Raw genomic sequence first — 21,931 nt, 5'->3', positions numbered from 1 at the left:
CTCCTATTCTTCAATATCAGTTTTATATGTTTAAAAAGACTTTAATTATAACTGTGTTTTATTATGATTCACACTATTGTGGGTATTTAGTTGCTAATCTATTGTTTAAACACTTTATACTTTAATTTTTCTGAGGAACTTGAAAAACACCTGAAATCAAATCTCTTCTCACAAACATCACTGTTTCTGTATCAGCTTATATGAATGCTTAGCATCCATACTCAGTAAAATTACTCCTATGCCTAAGGAGAACCTACAGGCATTAACCTTAACATTTTAGGCCCTTTGACCCACACAAAATGCTTTGATACTTAAATCTTAACTTTAGCTATAATGTGAGCTTCATAAATCATAAAGTTCCTAAATTTCATATCACCACACTGTACCAGTGTATCTCAACACAATTATGAAATTCTTTTCATTCCATCAATAGAATACACTGTACTTCCAAACAGAACACAGATGCTATAAAATGAAGATGAACCAGACCTAGTAGTAGTTACGCTAAGTGCACTCTGTGGATTAAAATTCTACCTTCAGAAATACACATGAGATTAATAGTGTGTTTCCTTAGGATGCTGTATTACATATATACACTAATAAAAGCACCTGAAACAAGATTATGGGATACCTAAATGCTTTAATTTAAGCATGTCACTTTAGCACAGTGTGTTTGCGACACACTAGTTAAAAAAAAAAAAGACTGTCCCTGTAGTTAATTTACTCTGCTCCCCATAATTAATATTGAGATAAACCTGATATACTTGAAAGAAAATTAACATATTAAGAACTTACAAAGCATCCATTAGAGGATTACAAAAACTGAATTAAAAAAAAGTTTAAACAATGCATGTTGAGGATACTTCTAGGGCAGAAGCAATATGGGAAAATTAGCCACTGTGCAAAACATTTCAAGGACTTAAAACAAAAACATAGTTTGTGTCTTTATGGCATGAATTAAGAATCTAGAAGAAACAGAATGTTAAAAAAAGTTTTCCCTTTACATTCTGTGTGTGTGTGCGCACGTGTGTATTTGCTTTGGCTTGAGTTTTACTGTCAATGAGAGGAATCATTATCCTATTCCTCCTTAAGCAATGACCACCTTCAAGAACAGCATGGTGCAATATACTACAGGTATCACTATCTCTCAAAACCTCTGGATATTTCAATCCAAGATTGTTCCCCACTAGTCTAACCAAGGAATCAGGCTTGTTGAAAATTCTGCACCACCTTCATTTTTACTGGAAAATAAATGAAAATTCAACTCACAGCACTTTAAATGGAAGACTAAGCATTAACCCTCTGTGACATCTTTGTAATTGTCAATGGTAAAAATATAAGAAAGGTATTTAACATATGTGTATTTATAAAATGACTGTAGCAAATCTTTAAATATGTGTTTTAATATTTCCTTCTAAATACGTATTGATTATCATAAATACCAGTTTTACACAGTCACAGAAATACTTTCATAGAAACCACATTTTTTTAAAGTGGAGAATTTCTTTTTCAGTTTTATGTAGACCTTAAAAAATTATGATTACTGATGTACAGTAAACACTATTAGAAGTGAGATTTAATATGACAATTGATATTTTAATATTTAGTAGTGTCAAGTGTGAGATTGTTTTACAAGGACATTATACTATTATAGGAAAACATATTTTGCTAAGTATTAGTATTTGGTATACTTATTATGTTAGAAAGAATAAGATTATGAAATATTACTGCTCCATTTTAACAATGAAAACATTATTGAGTCAAGTGTCATCAAAAGTTATTTGCTTTTCAAAGCATAAAATTATGAACAAATTATTTTCACTTGCCCCAAACTAATCTTCCTCTTGAGGTGTCACTTTCAGTCAAGCTCAATTTTGAATTCCACATACTGCTCATCCAGAGTAATTTGTTGCAACATACAATTATAATAAGGAAGAATGAAGTTTTTCTGTGACACAACTCAATAGTAGGTAAAAGAAACAAGACAATGACTAGACATGGTATAGTCACCTGCTGCTGTTAGAATCTATGTCCAAGCTGGGTCAGTCATTTAGTTTTGTGGTATTATCAATAACTTTGAGGCATACTATCTAATATATATTAAATATCACTTAGATATACTTAAAATACACACTATGCAAACTAAATGCATCATGAATTCATTTTGGCACATCAAGGGCCTTCAGTGTAACTTTGCCTCCTTTTTTCAGTAGCGCAAAATGAGCCTCTGGTCCTCTGCTGTATTCCTTTCATTCCTCAGTGACTCCAAGAAACAGATCACGATAACCACAGGACAAAACGAATACAAACTTTTCATAGATAGTTACTAGTCATTTTGCAGAGCCTGCATGTATTCAAACTTTTCAAAGTGCTTCAGAGTATAACTCACATTTGAAAAGCTTAAGCTGTATTAATGCATTATGCTGCAGTTTTAGCATAACTGAATGATGAAGAATAAGTGAGATTCATGTTCTTTAAAGCACCTTTAAAATATAAAGCTGACTTTTTAAGGGTGAAAAGTTAGTTCAAATTGAATGAACTCTGAAATTCTGACTGGTTGTTATTCTGTACTTAAAGAAGTTAACTTCTTAATAGTTGGGTATAAGTTCCTTTCATTTTTGGCATCATTTAAAAAAACAGAATAAAAATATTTTCAAGACAATTAGCTAAAACATTTTTTTCTGATCTGGGAATTCTTTTTATGAAAAGAAATGTAAACCAACAAATAAAAGTAAGTAAAATAAGCTATTATTATTGAACACTGCTAACATTTTTAAACCTATAAAAATAAATTTTAAAATGAAACAGTAAGATATTTACGTTTGGTAGAGTTTAGACTATTTACATGGGAGGGGTTATATGTAGAATATGATGTATACACAGTGTCAAAAGTGTAAACCGTTTTCATTTCATTATTTTTCCCCCTCACTGCTGCTGGCAGAGTGGCTTGCCCTGTTCCAAAGGTTTCAGGACAGCTCCAAAACCAGCAATAAAGTGAACTCCCAGTTATGCTAAAAGTCTCCTACCTGAATTATGGACATCCGAGTGGCAGGGGTCTCGCTTGCATTAGTCCCTTGTCCAGTGAAGCTGGTGTGGCAGCCCGCGTGCCCCTGAGGGACAGTCAGGTTGTTGGAGGCCGGTTTGAGATACATCACCTCCGACCGGGGCGAGCTGAGGGGCAGGCGGGTCTGGTAGTCGAAGTACATGGGGGAGGTGGCCAGGGAGGGGCTGCTCACCACGTTCATGACGTTCATGGCGTTCCTCTCCTCCACTTCGCTCTGCACCAGCATGATATCATTTTTGTTGATCTTCTTCTTCTTGCCCTTGCCCCCGCCCAGCTGCGGGTGGCTGTACTCGGCGATGCGGCAGTTGTAAGTGCGGATCTCCTTGTTCTCGCGCTTGCACTTGACGGCGATGGTGATCATGGCCGCTAGGAGGATGATGGAGATAGTGCTCAGAGTCACGATGAGCGGCAGCGACATGTCCCAGTGGTGCTGCTCGCCATTCACCCGTGGTACCCCCTCGGGAAGGGATCCGCTCACCGAGCGGATGATGAGCTTGGCCACTGCGGACAGGGTGGGCTTTCCGTGGTCGGTCACCTTCACCACCAGCTCCACCACGGGCGTCACGTCCTCCCAGAAGGGGTGCAGCGTGCGGATCTCGCCGCTGGACGGGTCGATCTCAAACAGGTGGTCGTCGTTGCCGTCCACGATCTCGTAGGTGAGGCGCCCGCTCTCGCCGAAGTCGCTGTCTAGGGCGCGCACGGTGCTCACCAGATAGCCCAGGCCAGCGTTGCGCGGCACCTGCAGCTCCGCGGTGTCGTTCTGCAGCGTGGGGAGCACGATCACTGGCGCGTTGTCATTCACGTCTAGCACTGTCACCCTCACCGTGGCGTTGCTCTCCAAGTGCGCGGGCGCCCCCGAGTCCTTAGCAAGCACCTTGAACTCAAAAGCCTTGGTCTGCTCGAAGTTAAAGGAGCGCAGGGCGTAGATGGCCCCGTTCGTGGGATTCACAGACACATAGGTGTAGATAGACACGTCGCCGATGTGCGAGGGCAGGATAGAGTAGGATACGGTGCCGTTCTGGCCCAGGTCGGGATCCTGGGCGAGCACAGAGCCCAGGTACTCTCCCGGGATGTTGTTCTCGTGCACCTGAAGCACGTAGAGCCCTTTGGTGAACCGAGGCGGGTTGTCGTTCTCGTCTAGAATCTTGACCGCGAACGACTTGGTGGAGTTGAGGGGAGGAGAGCCCCCGTCCCGCGCCACGATGGTCACGTTGTATTCGTCTTGTGTCTCGCGGTCCAGCGGGCGGTCAGTCACCACCGTGTAGAAGTTGTCGTAGTTCTCCTCAAGCTTGAAGGGGACGGAACCCCCGGGCCCGCCCAGGCCCCCGCCGCCGCCCGTCCCTCCTCCGCCTAGGACCCGACACTGCAGCTGTCCGTTCTTGCCAGAGTCCCGGTCAGTGACCCGCACCAGGGCGATGACGGTGCCGGGAGGGGCGGCCTCGCTCAGCGCCCCCTGGCGCACGGAGACGAAACCGATGGACGGCGCATTGTCGTTGCGGTCGATGAGCTTGACCGTGACTTTGCAGTGGGCTGGGATAGGGTTAGGCCCCAGGTCTCGGGCCTGCACGTCAATCTCCAGCATCCCGTTTTCCTCATAGTCCAGATTGCCCTTCACACGGATTAGGCCGGTCTTGGGGTCGATGGAGAAGAGCTCCCGCACGCGGTCAGGCACGTAGCTGCTGAAAGAGTAGAGCACTTCACCATTGGGACCTTCATCGGCGTCGGTGGCGTTCAGATCGATGACCACTGTACCCAGCGGAGCGTTCTCGGGCAGTTCCACCAAGTAGGATGGCGCCTCGAAGACCGGGCTGTTGTCGTTGGAGTCAATCACCTTCACGTTGATCTGTACGGTGGCGGAACGTGGAGGCTCGCCACCGTCCAGGGCAGTCAGCACGAGCGTATGGTGATTCTGTTGCTCGCGGTCCAGAGCCTTCTGGATGACCAGTTCTGGGAACTTGGTGCCGTCGCCGCGGGACTTAACGTCCAGTCCAAAGAGGCCGTGATCGTCGCGCGTGAGCAGGTAGGTGCGGAGCCCATTCTCGCCGGCGTCGGGGTCATGTGCGCTGGTGAGGGGGAAGCGGGTGCCCGGAGCAGCGTTCTCCGAGATGTCCATTTCGATCTGGTCCGAGGAGAAGGAGGGCGCGTTGTCGTTGATGTCCTGGATCTCTACCTTGATCATGCAGATCTCCTTGTCGTTGGCGAACACCTCGAGGGACAGCTGGCACTTGGCATTGTGGCGGCACAGGGACTCGCGGTCGATGCGCTGCTTGGTGTAGAGGAGCCCGCTGTCTGCGTCCACGTCCAGCAGGTGCGGTGCGGAGTTCTCCAGCACCCGGTAGCTACCCGACTTGCTGCGCCCTCCGCCGCCGCGCTCTGCCGGCGGAAGCCCAGGCTGCAGTCGAGCATCCCTGCCGATGTTCCCGATCACCGTGCCGGCCCCTTGCTCCTCCGGCACGGAGTAGTTGAGGTTCTTGAGAGTGAGGGCAGGGGCCCATAGAAGAAAGCAGCAACAGATGGAAAGGTACATCCCAGACCTGTAAGGTGGGGGCAGGAGCAATCGGACTGAAGGAGCCAGAGAGGGAGTGCGCGCCAGCCTGGGGCCCTGGCGCAGCGTGCGCGCGCGACGCGAGCCACAAGTCTATGGGTCCTTTTTTCCCTCTGCACCCGAGCTGCGGCACCCGGTGGTCTCTCCTTATTCTGCTCAAGTTCCCTGAACCTGTTGATCTACAGCATCCGCACTGGCTGAGAAGCTGCGGTGCAGCAGAGCTGCAGGGGCTTGGAGCAAGGCGGCGGCTTCCTGCGGCTGGGGGTGAGCCAGGGGTTTCGTCTCTCCCGCCTGGACTTCGGGAGGCTCAAACTTGAGCGATGAGGCAGGCGATAAGAAGGAAATCTCGTCTGGGAGAGATGATAATGAGCTAAAGAATCAGTAGGTTTTCCTCGCTCCCGCTAGGGTGCTGCAAATCTACTCCCGCCCGGAGACTCCGGAATACTCTTCACATCGAGTGGGGGAGGGAGCAGGGAGGTGTGTCTCTAGGCAGATCCGAAAGTGAAATTCTTACTTGCTGCTCGCCTCCCGTGATGAAATTGATGGGGCTGAAGAGCAACGAAGACAGAGTCACAGATGTATTTTGAAGCTTCCCCAGCGCACCGTGAAATGTCTGCTTGCTGCGCGGGCCGGTCTGTTTTCAGGCAGTGTTTTGCTGCATTTAGAGATCTAATCTTGCATTGCTGGCTGAGGCAGCGGCGGCGGCGGACTGCATCTCCCAGCCAAGCGTATTTTTTTTTCCTCTCTCTCCTTTCCGAGCAGCCAAAGGGAGGGGAGGAAATGCAGCGTAAAGAACTAGTGTCCCGATTTGTAGTTTCCTCTCCCCACCAGGCTCCTCCCCCTCTTCCTCGGAAAAGGCTCTCCCCCGAAATCAAGAAAGCCACAGCCTGATCAGCATTTGCTGTGTGAGTCTATTGGGAGGGGGGAAATAGAGAGATAAATCTTCGCCTCTGTTCGTAGAACACACTCTCTGATTTCTCTACGCCAAGCTAGTAGCCTCCGCTACCATCCCATCCTCTCCCCGCGAGCAAGGACTTCTCTCCAAGCAGTTTAATTCCAGTTTGCTTTTCTTCCCAGGCGAAGGGAAATCAACAGGCAACTCATGGTTGGATGTGCAGATTTAAAGGGGGAGGGGGGAGGCCGAATAAAAAGGAAGGGGGAGCCTCCCTCCCAGTCCTTGCACACACACTCTCCCTGTCTCTCGCTAGAAGGGAAACAGTCTCTGCATTCACAGGGCTGGGCTGTCAAGTGCCTCTCTTTTCTTTCTATTCAGCATCTCCTTCCAATAGCCCTGCCTCCCAGTCCTCTTCATCTAGAAAAGAAAACCTTGGCGAGGAATAAAAGTGATGAATATTTGAAGCAAATAAAGTACGTGTTTTTTTTTTCCTTCAATTTTCTCTTATAGTAGGAGGAGTGGGCTGGATGAAAGCAACACATCAAGGTTTGGCGTGATGCATTCTGCAGTCTCTCTTTCAGTTTTTCTGGGCGACTCAGGGAGGGCAGGGGGTGCAGAGCTGCGGCCGCGGCGGTCCAGCCAGGGGCGCCTACCCCAGGGAGCTCCCTCCGAGGGGATGTTAGACATAGGTCTGTCTACACATTATTTCGGGGTTCTGGAGGCGCCTTGACATACGGGAATGACACATCCAGAAATGCAGGTGTTCCGATCTGCCGGATGAGTCAGAAGCAGCGGAACGAATCGTATTCACTCTCGCCTCATGGTCCTCCCTTCACAGACATTAGTTGCGGCTTCTTCCTAACGCTTTCTCTGACTCAGTCTATAGAAAGAAAAACCAGATTCATGTTTTTTGGGGAAAAGAAAATGCAAGAGAAAGGGATGGAGGGAGGAAGGTGAAGCTGAATCTAACAGCACTTTTACTCTACCTCTTTCTGCCGGAGTCCGAGGTTCTGGAAAACAAGGCGTCTGCTTTGCTAGGTGTATTGGTTTATTTATTTTGTTTATTTTTTTAAACCTTTCCTCCTGGTTAGGCGAGAGGTACCCCGAAATTTTTCAGAGTCTTGGAAAAGGAAAAACAAAATCAGGTTTCCAGTAATTGTTCCCAGCTTAGCCTCGCATCATAGTTCAAGATTTTCCTCTCAATTTTTTCTATTCACAAAGTCCAACATCGATGTGTACAGTTAATTGTGCAGTCTGTTGTGGAGGTTTTTTTTTTTTTTAATTCCTCCTTTTCTGTCACGGGTGGTCTCTTTCAGTCTGGTGTCTGCCGGGATCACCCCACAGTCTGAGAAAGATATGCGGATTTCAAAGCAAATAAATCCATCTCCGCAAGCAAAGCAGCGGATGAAAGGAAAGGTGAAAATTCAATTCAACAGTTGGAGTAGCGTCTCCCCAGCCGCCTTCCGCCGCTGCCGCATCCGCCGGGCTCGCGATCCCTGCTCTCTCCCCAGCGTCTCTTGCTGACTGACTCTATTCACCTCACGCCGCCGCTTAAACATTGATACTGATTCCCTGTCAGCCAATCCGAGCGAGGAGCAAGGCCCTGCCTTCTCGGCCGGCGTCCAATGGGAGGCGGAGAAGAGGATGGCGGGGGCGGGGCCAGGAGCCCCGGCTCTTCGGAGTCATTGATTAGATCAGTTAGATGGGGGAACCAGTCTGGCTAGCGGAGCCCAGCGCTCCGCCGAAGCCGACGCGCCCCGGGATTCGCCACCAGGTCTCCCGGGCCTTTAACTACCGGGAGTAGCTCTTCCAGCGCCTTCCTTCGGAAAAGAGAATTTACAAAAAAAAGTTTAACAGCGATTTAATTTTTTTGTGGTCCTACATACACGGGATCGGGAATCGCAGTATGCTTGCAGAATAACGTAGCTACGGTCTGCCTAAAGGGTTTCTCTACACACACTCTCACACACGCACGCACACACGCCCTCGCCGCACACACGCCCATGCCAAGGGAAGCGCAGCCCTGACTCCGCGTGGACCCATCTGAATGAGGTGCGGAGGAGTGTATGTGGGTGTGTGTGAATGCGCTTCCACGGGCTGAGATGTGTATTTCGGTGAGTGTGTGTGAATTCGAGGGCGCTCGTGAGCCCGTTTCTGCCCGCGCTGGTACGAACATGCCGCGAGCAACAGCAATCAATATGTAACTTTCTTCATCCTCTGAGAAAAATCAGCTGTCCCCAGGCACCCATGCAAGGAAAGTCACTTAATTATGAAAGTGTTTCAGAAGAAAAGCAGACTCCCGTTGAAAGAGAGGCTATGTCTCTTAAGAGGAATACAGCCTCTCCTTTAAGGAGAAAGGCTCACTGTCAATACAAGCTTTGTAAACTCAAATCCGGCTAAATACTACTTAAGGTTCTACCCCTTTTGGTCATCCTTCCTCACCATCTCAGCCCAGGTTCAAGGTAAAGTGGATACCCACCCCCCAACCCCCGACACACACACACACACACACACACACACACACACACACACACACACACACAATAGTTTTGGTGTTTTGTTCACCTCCATTCTTGTTATTAAAGTGTCACATTGCAATTTGATTTTTTCTCCTTAAGATCAAATAGCCATTGATAACCGCATTTGCCAAAGATCCATGAAAACAAAAGTATAAAACATGAAGGCCAATCATTAGGAGATCTAAGATTTCTGTTCTGTAAGCCATAACACACACACACATATATATACACACACACCACCACCACCACACACCACATACACAAGCACACATACACACGCCGACTTCTGATTCATCTATTTATTCTCCAACTTCATTTACTAATCTCAGAGACGTTTTTTTTCCCTAAATATTATCACAAACATCTGCAACTGGAGACTGGTTTGCTCGTGATCCAGCCGTTCTGAGAAAGAGTTAAGAACAAAAAAGAAAATTGAAGCATTGAAATAGAAAAGGTGAGTGTTTGATTGCTGGAGTATTGATCGCAATTCATAAATACTGAAGTTAAGTTGCCATTTATAAATTGTGAATGACTAACATACAAGTGTGTAACATGAATCATTCAGCCTTCAAAGAAAATCAAATCCAAACAAATTACAAGATAGTTCTGAAGATTTTTATTGGAATAATTGCTTAAAGATTCAGGTATAGGAGCTGTTTCCTGGAGTATTCAATGAGATAACCTATAGTCTGAATTTGCAGTCTGATCTGTATCCAAAATTCGCCACTCCCTTAAGAGACTCTGACAGTTTAAAAATTCAAAGAGAAGCTGTTTACAGCCAGACTTTTAAATCCTAAAGTGTCTTTGTATTTTCTAAACAGGTAGTTTGTCACGCATATACTATTGCTGAACGGGAGAGTCAGAGCTTTGTAGAAATCTAGATTGTTTTCCTGAGTGAGTACATAACCATGCTGCCTTGGGAAATGCCAGTTTTATGTCTCTTTGGGGTTAATACCTCTGTCCCAAGGCACGTATTTTGGAAGCTGAAGATCAGAGGTTTTAAGGCTTTAAAAGCAGCAGCTAACTTAAGTAAAGAATAGTGACTGCACATTCACTTATTAATTATTACTTTTTAAATACAGCAAATCTATGTCTTTTTTGCATTGCATACTAATTCAAAGAAAGTAATAAAATATCCTTGAGGTTTGTTTGCCATAAAGCAAAAACAAGAGAATGGGAAAAATTCCAAGGAAAGGGTATTATGATTTATCAATTAGACTTAATGAGATGTGCTGGCATGCAACTGAGAGTTGTTAGAAATACAGCTTCTAAGAGACCCAGTGATATGAGAATACATCCTCATAGAGATAAATTTGCTTATGACCCCTCCAGAGTAATTATGTCACATCGCCCCCTAGTGTATGTAAAAAGAACTACCATGCTTTAGGTGAATACCACAGCGTGTCTGACTGAAATGTATCACATATTTGTATTTTATTTAACCTGTAGTATTAAATTTTATTGCTGAATACTGACATATACCCAAGGTACTTAATTTTCTTCCTTATGTCCCATACCTAGTTTATGTTCAAAGGGAGTGAAATGAACTGATATTTCATTTCCAATGGTTTGGCTTTCCTTTAACCACAATAATCACTCCTAATTTTTAACCATCTCTTAAGACTTGTATTTTTTCCCCAAACAGTTTTTTTGTTTACAACATAGTTATTGAGGAATGTATTTTTCACTGTGTTTAAAGTATTAACCTTAATTTTAAAAAGAGAGATAGTATAAATATAGCTAAATCGTTCAGAAATATGTTTTAATACCATAGAAGGCTACAGACATAGAACCTGAAACTGAGGAATCTAGAAGAATATGTTTGTATAAATAGCTAAAGATACTTGCAGTCTCACGTCTCAAGAAGAGATTGATTGATAGTTGTTATTTATAATTACAAATGATAGTCTTAACCTTAAACAGAAATTATATCTTTTAATACACACACATTAAACATCTAAAGATTTGTAAGTTATTCAAACCATGTATGTGTGGATACTCATTGAGAAAAGTATTTGGAAAGACATATAATTATAACGTGTCTAATAAAATATGCTAGTGTAGGTGAGTTTTAAAGGTAAATTGATTGTTATGTTGGAATAGCTTCAAAAAGACAACTATTAAAATCTATTTTTATAGACTGATAAAAATGATTAGTACTGCTATAGTATTCCAATAATTGAATAGCACTATTATTAAAGAATAATGTTAAAATGCAATTTATGGAATTTTATGTAACGTAACTTATTTAATTTTGCCTCAGAAAGACTCCTTAAAATACATATTTATTAGTTGTAGTTGTAGTTCTGAGAGTTTATGCATGCAGTCATAATAGCATCAGTTTTAACATTCTTCAGCCACTTGTCCTACTTGCTGTGTTCTTGAGTTCAATAAAATACAGTTCTTAAGAGACATTTTTGATGCTGATGTTTTCAATGCAGTCATTGTTTATATGAATAAAAAGTCATTCTCTCCACAATTATTCTCTCCTTCTGTATCATTTTTACCATCAATTCACTGCCTGGTTTCATATATTTTTATTCATTAACAGAAAATTTTCAAAAGTAAATTTAATAGCTAAACTGTTTTAGATATAATATGTATCAAAGATTTCCATGTCACATTTAAATTATCAAATTAACGATAGAAGTTCCTTCATAGCTAGTTCTCCTAGCTGCTCTTCTCTTTTAGAGATATGTATGGTTCACCTCTAATACACAGCCATCAACCATTTTATAACTTTTTTTTTTTTTTTTTTTTGAGATGGAGTCTTACTCTGTCACCCAGGCTGGAGCGCAGTGGTGCGATATCAGCTCACTGCAACCTCTGCCTCCCGAGTTCAAGCGATTCTTCTGTCTCAGCCTCCCGGGTAGGCTGGGATTACAGGCATGTACCACCATGCCCGGCTAATTTTGTATTTTTAGTGGAGATGGGGTTTCTCCATGTTGGTCAGGCTGGTCTCGAACTCCCAACCTGAGGTGATCTGCCTGTCTCGGCCTCCCAAAGTGCTGGGATTATAGGCGTGAGCCACCGCACCTGGACCATTTTCTAACTTTTTAATAAAAGCTTTACCTTTTAACAAATGAGAAATCCACACTACTAACAGGACAATTGCTAAAACATATCTTTCTCCTTGATGATAAACGTGGACTGTATAAAAGCAATGTAATTTAACAAGAATTTTTAAAATTCTGGAAAAAAATTTAATAATTTGTTCATAATTTTTAAAAATATAATTACTGTTTATTTTTAAATTTTTTGAAAACTCAATCTTGCCTACAGAACAACACAATAAGAAAAAGTATAAAATATTTCTATAAACAGACAGCATTTTAAATTTAATATAGAACTTTTTTTGTTTTTATTACAATTGTGAAATGTTGCTATTAGAAAAAATATTTAGATCAGGAAATGTATTTTAATTTTCTTCAATATTATGTCTATGTTATAATATGTAATATATGATGACATATACATATCTATTAATATGCGTTCTCCTTGCTAGTATAAGAAGTGTGTTGCCAATGAACACTCGAAGTGACTTTGTAGGATTAACCCTACAAAGACAGGCAAGTTACATCTTCAAGAGATTAATTTGTAATTCATGCAATAAATAAACTAAATTTACAACTCGTATTTTTGTACTTTATGTACAATTTTAAGTTTGTAAGTCAGAAGTAAATGTAAATTAGTAACCAATGACTCTTGAAAAGAGACACATATTTCAGGGCATACATTCTGAAGTACTGAGACATATTTAAAATTATTTTAAGACTTTTATATTTAAGTTTTAAAATTGAATGTCATTTAGTGTGGTCAAAATAAATTGTGTATGTATAGATAGACTTGACCATGGATAAAAAAGAATTGTCCAACCAAATAACATGTTATACTCTATCTGATGTATTAGCTAGTACATATTAAGAAGAGGAGTTAGATTAAGTTGTGCAAAATGTAATTCAGAGAAAAACTGTCTTGAGCTTCATGAGTTTCAAGTGGCATATTTCCATTCTTTCCTAATTTGTCAGCCAGAAACAAGATCAATTCATTACACAACCTCAATGCTCCTGCCCCATAAGAAGTTACATGCTAGCTCCCCCTTGTGGTCACTTTGACAGTAGAGCGAGACATTCCTGCATTAGGGAAATTTACTTCTTAGGAAAATTAGGTTTGTTTAATCTTTGTATACTACTTTTGAAAAACAAATGAAAAGCTTATGAATTAAATAGTTAATTTACAGATGTGACCGCTGGATTGTTAAAATAAGGTGGCTAAAGCTGGAAACAAAGATGATGATTTTATGCATGGTGCAGCAATCCCATTGTTTCTTATAGCTAAGCATGTTAGGACAATTCTAAAGCTGGAGACCAGCCCTTGGAGGCAACCCGGGACATTTGATTCAGTAGGTGGCACTCTTTCCTCAGAGTCAGTTTAGCAACAATGACCTAAAATGATGTTTCAAAAAGCTGTGTCACCGGAGGTCCTGCCTTTCAGGTGAGGCAAAAACCAAAAGCTTATAATAACTTATGGATATAACAAGCCATATATTTCTTTCCATAATTCTGAGGTATTTAAACAGCCTGTTGTATAGCTCTCGCACAGAGATCAATGAGAAGAATATAGAAGTACGCTGAGCTCTTCAGAAAGCAAATAAGTACTCTACAAATCCCTGCATTTTAATTATCATCATAATCATTAACCCTCCCAAGTTTCAGCGACAAGGTCTTACTTGGATAATTATGTTCTGCTTATGTAAATTCCTCTTTTCAGTGAGCTAAGCATATTATTTTCTCTTATCTTTTAAAATTCGGAGCATTTCAATTGAAAACCAAGCGCTGTTAAACAGCTATTGTCTGTCACCCTCAAAAAAGCACACTCTTGTTTTAGGTAAAGCACCTTTGTTTATTTTTTTCCCCAAAAATATTCATAAACAAATACACATCCAATAAAATAATTTCTGTTCTTACTTGAGTGATGTTTTTGAAATGATGTTAGATATTAAATAAAAGGAACCACTGGAATGAAACTTCTTGAAAATTACCATGGCTGAATTGATTTTTGGAGCTACTGAAATCTAATCTATCTCTATACTCAGATTTTTAAAGAGTATCTGTAGCTTTCTGAGTCAGTGTCACTTGTTGCCAGTGATAAGAGAAAAGGTAAGAAGAATATGTAGTAAAAAGGCCATAATCATTTAGAAATGGACAATACTAAAACAGAAATAGAATGATTTATATAATATTTTAATTAAACATTGAAAGACTTAAGTAGAACTTTGGTAGTAAATAAGTGAGATATCTTAATTTCTTACCAAAAATACTTTTTGCAATATATGTTTGATATGTGACAACCACAAATGTAGTATTAGAAAAAAGAAATTTAGATTCTCAAGTGCTTATTTAAATATTGGCCAATTTTTCTCAGAAAAATACATATCAAATTCAGAAACATATTGGTTGTAATAATTATATGAGTCAGGCTGATCCATTTTCCCCTCTGAGTCATATACTCAGGGAATAAAACTCAAAGAAAGGCATAAAAACAGATTAATTTAAAATTTATTGTACTGCTCAGCCATTTACACAAATATAAATTAACAATATTCTGAAAATGTATCAATAAGGAATACTGCTAATTAAATTCCTTTGTTACAAGGATCCATTCAAGAATATGCTTGAATGCTACAAGATCCCTTTTCAATAAATTTGATGGTAATCTATAAATTCAATGTACACAAATATTTTCATGAACACTTGTAGGAATTGTATATAGTTGACTAGCATACGCATTGTTTACAATGAGTAGCTCAGTTTCAACAATTTTCAGGAATTAGCTTTAATCTGCTAGTATTAAAATTTTAAGAAAAGTGAGACGGGTTTGTGTAATACATTGCACAATATGATCATATTTTAATAATTGAAAAATCTGTTTATAAAAATAGCTTCCTGTGCTTATGACCAGAAACTTCATTTACAATTGGAAGCTTGTAACTATTGTGGTTCAAGTGCATCTCACAACCAGGAGAGAATAAAAAGATTGTCCAGGGTGCAGTCTTTCCACTTTGCTATTCAGGATTAGCAGCAAAAAATCCATTGAGATGTAGAGATCTTTCTCACTCTGACTGGTGAAAGATGGATGGTATAAATCTGTCTAGTTAGAGGTAAAGGGCACTACTGATGTGAACGGGCAAGAGCAGTAAGACAAGGGCATAAAAATGGGCTGAGACGATGGGGTTTTCTAAATACACAATCATGTCATCTGCAAACAGGGACAATTTGACTTCCTCTTTTCTTAATTAAATACCCTTTATTTCTTTCTCTTGCCTGATTGCCCTGGCCAAAACTTCCAACATTATGTTGAATAGGAGTGGTGAGAGAAGGCATCCCTGTCCTGTGCCAGTTTTCAAAGGGAATGCTTCCAGTTTTTGCCCATTCAGTACAATATTGGCTGTGGGTTTGTCATAAGTAGCTCTTACTATTTTGAGATACGTCCCATCAATACCTAATTTATTGAGACTTTTTAGCATGAAGTGCTGTTGAATTTTGTCAAAGGCCTTTTCTGCGTCTATTGAGATAATCATGTGGTTTTGGTCGCTGGTTCTGTTTATGTAATGGATTACGTTTATTGATTTGCATATGTTGAACCAGACTTGGGTCCCAGGGATGAAGCCCACTTGATCATGGTGGATAAGCTTTTTGATGTGCTGCTGGATTCGGTTTGCCAGTATTTTATTGAGGATTTTTGCATCGATGTTCATCAGGGGTATTGGTCTAAAATTCTCTTTTTTTGTTTTGTCTCTGCCAGGCTTTGATATCAGGATGATGCTGGCCTCATAAAATGAGTTAGGGAGGATTCCCTCTTTTTCTATTGATTGGAATAGGTTCAGAAGGAATGGTACCGGCTCCTCCTTATACCTCTGGTAGAATTTGGCTGTGAATCCATCTGGTCCTGGACTTCTTTGGTTGGTAAGCTATTAATTATTGCCTCAATTTCAGAGCCTGTTATTGGTCTATTCAGGGATTTTTCTAAGAAGAAATGTAAGCACCTAAAACTACCTAAGATTAAACACAGTTTAAAACCTTGTCCTAGTTCTAAATTGAGTTAGTGACATGTGCAGTTGTCAGGTATTACTCCTTTGCCTCAAATCTTGCTAAACTGTCATTAAAAATATCACTAGAAAATAAATGAATACAAAGAAAATTGTGCATGATAATAGAAAGAGAAACAGTGACATATTTGAATAACTAAGAGTGATTTATAGATACAGGTGAGATGGGACTAGATTGAAGGATGTTTCTCAAGTCTTAACTCCCCAGAGTCACTTCCCTGGGAGTAAGAGGAAGGAGACCCTGGAAGAATGTAAATATCATGTCCATGAAGAGAAGAAGCACAAATAGTAGTCTGTGGAAAGTAGTGGATGCAAATTTTATTTTATCAGTAGCTATAGGAAGTGAATCAGAAGTTTCAGCCCTCACTTTTGTCTGGATTTGATAAAAATCTGCAGTCTCTCAGGGAATCTGTCTTAACCCCCTCAAGGATCTCTCTCTGTGAAGATGAACAAGGTAAGTGTATCATTATGAAAAATAGTACTACTGTAAGTTAGAGTTTCAGGACCACATTAAGGAATCAAAGTATACATTCTCTTACAAAGTGGAATTAATGCAGAAACAGAAGAAAGTCTTCATAAAAATTGTACATCAAGGTCTCAAAAAGATTTTTGGAAACAGTGAATCCATGAAACTTGAATAGGTAATCATGAAGACAAAGTGACAATATTTAAAATATCATGACTGAGGCCGGGCGCAGTGGCTCACGCCTGTAATCCCAGCACTTTGGGAGGCCGAGGCGGGTGGATCACCTAGCGTCAGGAGTTCGAGACCAGCCTGGCCAACATGGCGAAATCCCATCTCTACTAAAAATACAAAAATTACGTGGGCGTGGTAACAGGCGCCTGTAATCCCAGCTACTTGGGAAGCTGAGGCAGGAGAATTACTTGAACCTGGGAGGCGGAGGTTGCAGTGAGCTGAGATCATGCCATTGCACTCCAGCCTGGGCAACAAGAGTTAGGCTCCATGTCAAAATAAATAAAATAAAATAAAATATCATGACTGTAAAGTGAAGAACTACAGTAAGCGCAGTCAATAGCAGAAGAATATTGCAGAAAACTTGGAGAAATACAAGAGAAAGTTCAGATATTTTTCTATAACTCAGAGCAATGGGGTGGATGAAGAGATAAATAAAATCAGAGAAAAATAAATATAATGACAGGAACAGGCTATTGCCAGAATATAGTAATAAATGACAGAAATTTTAAAAGAAGAAAACAAAATAAAATGGGGAAACTGAGGAAAATCTATAACCATAAAAATATGAGGAAAAAAGGTTGGAAATGCCTAGGTTTATAAATTAGACCACCTCACTGAATACCAGCAAAATGTAAAAACAAACATAGACATATTCCCCCCGACATGTGAAATTCAAAGATGATGAAAAAATTACTGTTAAGGGGTAACCCCAATTTATGCTTCCCAGAACTGCTTTGGGTGGTCTCCTAATTTCTTTTAATTTTCATTAACTCACTTTCATGTATTTTTCTTCTTCTATAAGAGAGATTTGTCTTCTGAATGTCTCATTCTCTATGTATTTAATACCTGTATGGAACTTTGAGCTCCCACAAATCAATAAGAAACGTGGAATTATTCCTCAAGGAAAAGAAAAAAACAAAACTTCAGCAAATGATAGTAAAGAACAAGCTCCATAAAAGGAATATAATTTATTTATTTATTGACCTAGCAAATGAGATGTAAATTTTAGGGTTTTAGGGCATGGACTTATAATAGTGAAGGAGGCAGACAAGGGAGGTGCTTCATCCAAGGTCCAAGGTTGTATAAATTCAGTGTTACTGTAGGAGTGGAGGTCCACATCTCCTTGCTGGTTCTCAGACAAGAGACTTCCTCAGCAGTTTGCATTCTTTTTTTGTTAAATTATTATACTTGAAGTTTTAGGGTACATGTGCACAACGTGCAGGTTAGTTACATAAGTATACATGTGCCATGTTGGTGTACTGCACCCACTAACTCGTCATTTAGCATTAGGTATATCTCCTAATGCTATCCCTCCCCCCTCTCCCCACCCCACAATAGTCACCATTGCCCTTCCATATTCAAACCAGAAAAGCCTGTTCCTTCTCAAGCTTTAAATCTGTCTGAATTCCCCTTCTGTGCTATTTCTTTGGCCTCCAGTAGAAGAAAATTCTCTGCTTTTAAGGGCTTATGTTATTAGATTGGGTCCAGTCAGACAACTCAGGACAATCTCCCTAAATCAGTCTACAATCTGAGTTAAATCTGCAAAGTACTTTTTTTTCCCATATAATGTAGTATTCTGACTAACCACAAAAGAATTGGATAAATACATCCTACAACTTATATGATAGCATTCGATTGAAATGTTAACATAAAAATTAATAAAATGGAAACAGTTAAAATTTATATTAAAACAGGATAGGAACAGAGTATATACTATTAAAACATTCTTAAAACTTGTATATACACATTTGTATGTAGAAAAATAAGTGGTGAGATAAACATCAAGCATTTATAAAGACATATTGTAAGTATTTATGTCTGTGTGTTAGAATGGTGGGTGACTTCTTAACATCTTATATTTTATAAATTTTGTATTATGAACACATTAATTTATGTTAAAGAAATTGTATAAATAGACAAGTAGTACAATTTTCCCTCACCAATACATTTAGTCTCTTATTACTTCACTACCTCTCATATAAGTGATATCAATTTCCATGTTTGCTTTTGTTCTTTTCACCAGGCAAATCTTTTTTTTCACAGAAATCTGTTTTCCAAAACCCGAGAGTTCCAACCGATTGCTTATACTACTTTCTCTTGCTTTCCATTATAAAAGTTGTAGCAAATAATTTATCCCCAATGTAGAATAACAGCAACCTGGGTGTAGGTGCATGACTAAGAATCTTTTTTTATTTTAATGCATTGCTGAGAGACCAGTTAATGTAAAAGAGAAATTAATTTATAGGTAAATGAAATAAGAACCTATTGATATGGTATGCTGTAACTTAACATTTCAAAGGAAAAAAATACTTGTTACTACTTCCTGCTTTTAATTCTGTTACTTAACTCCATAGATTAGGTATACTAAATTGTTATATTTTAATACTGTTGTGTATATAATGTCCAACATCTGATGAGTTTCTTTATTGGATCAATTAGATTAGTGCTACATTGATAAACTATTATTTATGAAAGTATGAATTAATTTATTATAACTCACAATTCTCTGTGTATCTTTTTTTTTTTTTTTTTTTTGAGATGGAGTCTCGCTCTGTCGACCAGGCTGGAGTGCAGTGGCGCGATCTCGGCTCACTGCAAGCTCTGCCTCCCGGGTTCATGCCATTCTGCTATCTCAGCCTCCCAAGTAGCTGGGACTACAGGCACCTGCCACCACACCTGGCTAATTTTTTGTATGTTTTAGTAGAGACGGGGTTTCACCGTGTTAGCCAGAATGGTCTTGATCTCCTGACCTCGTGATTCGCTGCCTCGGCCTCCCAAAGTGCTGGGATTACAGGCGTGAGCCACCGCGCCGGGCCACTCTGTGTATCTTTTCAATCAAATGTATTTATCTTTTATCCTGATGGGCTTAAGATATCTATGACACAAGGCCAGGAGCAGTGGCTCATGCCTGTAACCTCAGCACTTTGGGAGGCGGAAGCAGGAGGATCACTTGAGCTCAAGAGATCTAGATCAGCCTGGGCAACGTAGCAAGACCTCATCTCTGTTAAAAAAAATAAGTAAATAAACAATTAAAAAAAGATGTCTAAGACACAGGAACAAGCAAAGCTCACTGATTTGTGTGGACTTGGTAAACATTTTCAATAGAAACATTAATAAATTCATTTAGCAATGCAGTCATAATAATAATAATACATAATAAAGCACATGGAATTATTGGCAGTCTTAATTGTACCTAAATGTTTCTAATAACTTGATGTGGGGAGGGGGTGGACTCTTCATTAATGAGGTTGAAAATATTATCAGCATACCTTGGTTTTAATCTAGTCCAGTAGGAAAGTTAGCTAACTTCGCAGAGACTAAATTTTCTAATCTCAAAAATGCTTATAAAATATCTGATATTCCTTCTACCCACATTTGTGGGAAGCAGATTATATTTGGAAAAATTTTTACTAACTCTAAAAAACAGTTGTCACTATAATTATTGCATTAGTAGTCATTTGTAGCTAAATTATGACAGAAAGGAATATAATGAGCGTTTGAGAATTAGAAATTTGTGTTCATAAGAGATATAGTTTTCATATCTATTTAAAATTATGAGTCTCTTGACCATACTATATGCTGTTTGTTCTCAAATATTCCAAATGTTTTGAAATATGCTTTCTAGGTTGATATTTTACTTGATTAATTAGTTATATTTTTATATATTTGAGATTAACTTGCTTTTGATTTATATGTTGATCTGTAAATAGCTAATGCAGTCATATTTTTACTCTTGTTTACTTTTTCATTTGTTTGCTCCTGAATGTGTGGCAGCATAAACACAACTGTAAAGAGCACAGATAAGCTTTCAAAATGTTACACGGCATTTTACCCAAACATCTGTCAAGTGAAAGGTTAGAATTTTCACTTCTAAAAGAAAAACATATACCAATTAGCATCAATATTCTGCTGGCTATTGCATGATTTTTGTGGGGGGAAATTGACATGCTAGTTTATTATACAGATGACATTTCTACATGTGACTTTCTGCTAAATGTCTATAAGCTGATTCAAAAGATAATCACATTATTTTGATAGTTATTTGATATATATACAGTTTCAGCCTGTAATTTGTTTGATTATATACTAGACATATCACCAAAAATTATTTGTTAAATTAATAATAATCTTACATATTTCAAAACACCAGTGGATACTCCTTTTCTAAATTTGTAAAGAGATTTTGCTATCAGCAGTCCTATATTGGATAAAATACTTAGAATTATAATACTTTTAGATGTCATTAAAATTGTTATAAATACCTAATGTCAGAAAATTGTGGAATAGTAAACTTAAAACTCTTTTTAGAATTTAGGAGAGGTTTTAATTATTTAGATTAGTCCTAAAATAACTTGAGAAATATTTTAAATTTATGTTTTTGATACAAAATAATGTTGACATCAATTTTTGAAATTTGGTTGTCAAGGTTTTTATAAAAGCAGCAATACCTTAGCAAATTTAAATGAGATGTAATAATCACTTTTTTTAGGATTTCTTTTTCTTCCAGTAATGATATACTAAGAATATCTTTCAGTAGAAGAACACTGTACTTTTGAATGGATATGTAGAATTTATTTGTGTAGATATTAGTATGTAACTAATTCCCTCTTAATAGGTATACAGACTGATTCTGATGATCTTTTTTTTAGTGTTGAAATTGACATAACATCTTTTTCTATTCTATATTTGTAGGAGTATTTTTCACATGAAATTATTTTGCAAGAAATTAATTATCCATATCAAAAGAAATGCACATTTCATAACTAATTGGTGTGTTCTAATAAAAAGTTGGGGGTACTGCATTCTTCAAAAATTTATGTCATGCAAGACACAAAAAGGCTGTGGAAATATTTCAGATTAGAGAAAACCAAAGAGAAATTAATTAACAATCCTAAACAGGATTCTTTACTGAAATTTTAAAAATACTCTAAATGACAACATCGGATAAAATGACAAAATTTGAGTGCGCTTAGCTGATTGGACAAAAATAAGTACATACTGTACTTATAGAAAATACTGTATTTTCTTTTTTTCCTTTTTTCTCTGTTTGAGACAAAGTTTTGCTCTGTTGCCCAGGCTGTAGTGCAGTGGTGAAATCACCGC

The 21,931-nt window shown here is 39.4% G+C and overlaps 1 protein-coding gene across 4 annotated transcripts in view; it reads right to left on the bottom strand.

The window, feature by feature from the left end:
• Window positions 1–8,041, bottom strand: part of PCDH17 (protocadherin 17) — a 98,822-nt gene extending 90,781 nt beyond the window's left edge. For 2 of the 4 annotated variants that reach the window (XM_055359459.2, XM_055359460.2), the window contains exons 1-2: window positions 7,491–8,041; window positions 3,027–7,384 (exon numbers count right to left, since the gene is read on the bottom strand). In XM_055359459.2, the coding sequence (XP_055215434.1) occupies window positions 3,027–5,591 (2,565 nt within the window). In that variant the 5' untranslated portion in view covers window positions 5,592–7,384; window positions 7,491–8,041. Of the gene's footprint in view, window positions 1–3,026 lie in introns of all 4 variants that reach the window. The other 2 variants (XM_055359462.2, XM_055359461.2) reach the window with 2 other exon arrangements.
• Window positions 8,042–21,931: the final 13,890 nt, after the last annotated feature.

This window comes from Gorilla gorilla, chromosome 14 (assembly GCF_029281585.2).
Source record: "Gorilla gorilla gorilla isolate KB3781 chromosome 14, NHGRI_mGorGor1-v2.1_pri, whole genome shotgun sequence".
NCBI classification, from domain to species: Eukaryota; Metazoa; Chordata; class Mammalia; order Primates; family Hominidae; genus Gorilla; species Gorilla gorilla.
The sequence above is the reverse complement of the archived record's forward strand: the minus strand, read 5'-3'. Positions and strand labels throughout refer to the sequence as shown.